Here is a 5,006-nt window from a genome sequence, read left to right on the forward strand (position 1 = left end):
GGTCTGTCCTTGCAAGCCTGGCAGCCTTAACTCAGCATTCAGTCCCCATAAAGTAAAATATCATTGTTTTCTTTTTTTACCTTCTTGGCTTTCAAAATATCATCAGACCAAACGCTACTCACTTAGTTCCAGGTTGGACGGTATCCTCAGGTCTCTACTGTTTGTTTGCTAGAGCACCCTCCATATAGCTTGGAAAAGGAAACCTTGGTAGCAGTAATCTCTCCGGTTAATTTTGGTCAAAATTAGGTTTTTAGGTTCGAAGACCATGCTGTGGAGGGTAGCATCCTGCATTTGTCCCTGCCGAAAAATCTAAGTTTATCTAACTCCAAGTCTATTCTTTTGTAAAAACATGTTGAAACATGTGAGAGCTCACATGTAGCTGTCTCTCTCTCACAGTAGTCATTGGGTTTCTGTGTGACTATAGGGAGGACCATCCCGACCTGGTGGAGAGCATGGCAAAGAAAGGTTCTAATGTGCCAGAGAAACCCAGGACGCCTCAGCAGCTATGGTACAGTCACGAGAAGAAGGCCTTCCTCAAAACACACGCAGACGTGAGTTATGCTTTTCAGGACCGTTTGTTAGCACCTACAAAAACACAATGTTCACACTCAATGCTAACGTGCTAAAGTTGAACTATGTCCATCTGAAGCAACATATATGTTCTAGAGTCTATAATATCTGTTACTAGGCGACCACCAAAGACATTAAAGACAGTCTTGGGAAGCAGTGGACACAGCTGTCAGACAAAAAGAGACTCAAGTGGATTGCCAAGTCCCTGGAGATGCACAAAGCATATGAGGTGAGAGCATCCTCAAATATGAGGCACAAGACTCTGAAGATGGCCAAGTTACTGCCTGATGGCTATTTCCAAGAGGGTTAATTGATTTTTAACCCGTGACCCTGTTTGTTTTCCACAGGAGGTGATGAAGGGCTTTATTGAGACTCACCCAGAGCTCAACATGAGCAACGAGGACATCGTCAAGTCCACCCTCACCAAGGCTGAGAGACATCTGAAGGACAAATCTGATGGCAGGCCAGACAAACCACCCCCGTGAGTACTAATCCACACCAGCACACTTTTAATCTTACCACTGGGTGATCATATTGTTAACTAGACATGGTGACAAGTGTTGTGACCGTGTTGTGTGTTCTGTGTGTTTTATAGGAATGGTTACTCCATGTTCTGTGCTGAGTTGATGTCCAGTATGAAGGACGTGCCCAGTACAGAGCGCATGGTCATGTGCAGCCAGCAGTGGAAGCTGCTGAAACAGAACGAGAAGGACGCCTACCAGAAACGCTGCGAGCAGGTCTGTACTTCACTAGCAGGTGAACTGTTCACTCCAATGTTGACTTTTTGGACATACTGTCAGAACTCCTAAGTTTTCAACTTTTCACAATTCTCTTTTTCAGAGAAAGAAAGAATACGAAGTCGAGATGAACCGGTTTCTTTGTGTAAGTTTGTTTTTCTACATGTATGTGTGTGTCTGTATACAGTTGAAGTTGGAAGTTTACATACACTGACACAGAACCCAAACCGGCTGCACGTGTGTGCCATCGTGCATACATTTATTTTGTCCTCCCACACCAAACGTGATCACGAAACGCAGGTTAAAATATCAAAACACTCTGAACCAATTACATTAATTTTAGGACAAGTTGAAAAGCATTAAACATGTATGGCAATTTAGCTAGCTTGCACTTGCTAGCTATTTTGTCCCATTTAGCTAGCTTGCTGTTGCTAGCTAATTTGTCCATGGATATAAACATTGAGTTGTTATTTTACCAGAAATGCACAAGGTCCTCTACTCTGGCAATTAATCCACACATAAAACGGTCAACTGAATCGTTTCTAGTCATCTCTCCTCCTTCCAGGCTTTTTCATCTTTGAACTTATATGGTGATTGGCATCTAAACTTTCAGTAGTATTACCACGACGACCGGCAACACAGTTCGCTCTTTCAATCACCCACGTGGGTATAACCAATGAGAAGGCACGTGGGTACCTGCTTCTATAAGCCAGCAGCATTCCACCCTGCATCCCACTGCTGGCTTGCTTCTGAAGCTAAGTAGGTTTGGTCTTGGTTGGTCCCTGGTCCCTGGAGACCAGATGCTGCTGGAAGTGGTGTTGGAGGGCCAGTAGGAGGCACTCTTTCCTCTGGTCTAAAAAATATTCTAATGCCCCTGGACAGTGATTGGGGACACTGCTCTGTGTAGGGTGCCGTATTTCGGATGGGATGTTAAACGGGTGTCCTGACTCTCTGAGGTCATTAAAGATCCCATGGCACTTATCGTAGGGGTGTTAACCCTGGTGTCCTGGCTAAATTTCCAAGCTGTCCCTCATACCATCATGGTCACCTAATCATCCCCAGCTTACAATTGGCTCATTTATCCCTCTCCTCTCCCTGTAACTATTACCCAGGTCGTTGCTGTAAATGAGAATGTGTTCTCAGTCAACTTACCTGGTAAAATAATAATAAAAATTAAAAGAGGAGATGGGAGACCTTGCAGTGCAATCTGCGTCAGAAATAGAAAGGACTTCTATTTTAGCCCTTGGCAACGCAGACGCTCGTGAGCACGGGTGCAAAAATTGAATAACATAGATTTCTACATTTATTTTGCAACACTCGCGCACACGACGCTTGCGGTGTAGTCAGGGTTTTAGGAGTCATTAAAACTTGTTTTTCAACCACTCCACAAATTTCTTTTTAACAAACTATAGTTTTGGCAAGTCGGGTAGATCTATTTTGTGCATGACACAAGTAATTTTTCCAACAATTGTTTACAGACAAATTATTTCACTTATAAATTCACTATCACAATTCCAGTGGTTCAGAAATGTTCATATACTAAGTTGACTGTGCCTTTTGAACAGCATGGAAAATTCCAGAAAATGATGTCATGGCTTTAGAAGCTTCTGATAGGCTTATTGACATTTGATGCAATTGGAGGTGTACCTGTGGCTGTATGTCAAGGCTTACCTTCAAACTCAGTGCTTCTTTGCTTGACACCATGGGAATATCAAAAGAAATCAGCAAAGACTTCAGAAAAATGTGTAGACCACCACAAGTCTGGTTCATCCTTGGGAGCAATTTCCAAATACCTGAAGGTACCACATTCATCTGTACAAACAATAGTATGCAAGTACAGTGCCTTGCGAAAGTATTCGGCCCCCTTGAACTTTGCGACCTTTTGCCACATTTCAGGCTTCAAACATAAAGATATAAAACTGTATTGTTTGTGAAGAATCAACAACAAGTGGGACACAATCATGAAGTGGAACGACATTTATTGGATATTTCAAACTATTTTAACAAATCAAAAACTGAAAAATTGGGCGTGCAAAATTATTCAGCCCCTTTACTTTCAGTGCAGCAAACTCTCTCCAGAAGTTCAGTGAGGATCTCTGAATGATCCAATGTTGACCTAAATGACTAATGATGATAAATACAATCCACCTGTGTGTAATCAAGTCTCCGTATAAATGCACCTGCACTGTGATAGTCTCAGAGGTCCGTTAAAAGCGCAGAGAGCATCATGAAGAACAAGGAACACACCAGGCAGGTCCGAGATACTGTTGTGAAGTTTAAAGCCGGATTTGGATACAAAAAGATTTCCCAAGCTTTAAACATCCCAAGGAGCACTGTGCAAGCGATAATATTGAAATGGAAGGAGTATCAGACCACTGCAAATCTACCAAGACCTTGCCGTCCCTCTAAACTTTCAGCTCATACAAGGAGAAGACTGATCAGAGATGCAGCCAAGAGGCCCATGATCACTCTGGATGAACTGCAGAGATCTACAGCTGAGGTGGGAGACTCTGTCCATAGGACAACAATCAGTCGTATATTGCACAAATCTGGCCTTTATGGAAGAGTGGCAAGAAGAAAGCCATTTCTTAAAGATATCCATAAAAAGTGTCATTTAAAGTTTGCCACGAGCCACCTGGGAGACACATTCCACCAAACATGTGGAAGAAGGTGCTCTGGTCAGATGAAACCAAAATTGAACTTTTTGGCAACAATGCAAAACGTTATGTTTGGCGTAAAAGCAACACAGCTCATCACGCTGAACACACCATCCCCACTGTCAAACATGGTGGTGGCAGCATCATGGTTTGGGCCTGCTTTTCTTCAGCAGGGACAGGGAAGATGGTTAAAATTGATGGGAAGATGGATGGAGCCAAATACAGGACCATTCTGGAAGAAAACTTGATGGAGTCTGCAAAAGACCTGAGACTGGGATGGAGATTTGTCTTCGAACAAGACAATGATCCAAAACATAAAGCAAATCTACAATGGAATGGTTCAAAAATAAACATATCCAGGTGTGAGAATGGCCAAGTCAAAGTCCAGACCTGAATCCAATCGAGAATCTGTGGGAAAGAACTGAAAACTGCTGTTCACAAATGCTCTCCATCCAATCTGACTGAGCTCGAGCTGTTTTGCAAGGAGGAATGGGAAAACAATTTCACTCTCGATGTGCAAAACTGATAGAGACATACCCCAAGCGACTTACAGCTGTAATCGCAGCAAAAGGTGGCGCTACAAAGTATTAACTTAAGGGGGCTGAATTATTTTGCACGACCAATTTTTCAGTTTTTGATTTGTTAAAAAAGTTTGAAATATCCAATAAATGTCGTTCCACTTCATGATTGTGTCCCACTTGTTGTTGATTCTTCACAAAAAAATACAGTTTTATATCTTTGTTTGAAGCCTGAAATGTGGCAAAAGGTCGCAAAGTTCAAGGGGGCCGAATACTTTCGCAAGGCACTGTATAAACACCATGGGACCACGCATCAAACCGCTCAGGAAGGAGACGCATTCTGTCTCCTAGAGATGAACGTACTTTGGTGTGAAAGTGCTAATCAATTCCAGAACAACAGCAAAGGACATTGTGAAGATGCTGGAGGAAACGGTATAAATGTATCTATCCACAATAAAATGAGTCCTATGTCGACATAACCTGAAAGGCCTGCACAGCAAGGAAGAAGCCACTGCTCCAAGTCT

The 5,006-nt window shown here is 42.6% G+C and overlaps 1 protein-coding gene across 1 annotated transcript; it reads left to right on the forward strand.

Annotated features, from left to right (window-relative positions):
* Positions 1-428: 428 nt before the first annotated feature.
* LOC135528707 (nucleolar transcription factor 1-A-like) lies at positions 429-1,658 on the forward strand. The gene is made up of 5 exons (XM_064957804.1): positions 429-551; positions 689-799; positions 918-1,051; positions 1,166-1,307; positions 1,411-1,658. The coding sequence occupies exons 1-5, from the start codon at positions 453-455 to the stop codon at positions 1,519-1,521; spliced, it is 597 nt and encodes a 198-aa protein (XP_064813876.1). The 5' UTR covers positions 429-452; the 3' UTR covers positions 1,522-1,658.
* The last annotated feature ends 3,348 nt before the right edge of the window (positions 1,659-5,006 follow it).

Source organism: Oncorhynchus masou, unplaced genomic scaffold (genome assembly GCF_036934945.1).
Source record: "Oncorhynchus masou masou isolate Uvic2021 unplaced genomic scaffold, UVic_Omas_1.1 unplaced_scaffold_10233, whole genome shotgun sequence".
Lineage (NCBI taxonomy): Eukaryota > Metazoa > Chordata > Actinopteri > Salmoniformes > Salmonidae > Oncorhynchus > Oncorhynchus masou.

Bases quoted from the DNA above. Each gene is read 5' to 3' on its own strand.
- LOC135528707 (XM_064957804.1), top strand. From the start codon at position 453: ATGGCAAAGAAAGGTTCTAATGTGCCAGAGAAACCCAGGACGCCTCAG. The intron at 552-688 runs GTGAGTTATGCT...ATCTGTTACTAG, and splicing joins TCCTCAAAACACACGCAGAC to GCGACCACCAAAGACATTAA. The intron at 800-917 runs GTGAGAGCATCC...TGTTTTCCACAG, and splicing joins AGATGCACAAAGCATATGAG to GAGGTGATGAAGGGCTTTAT.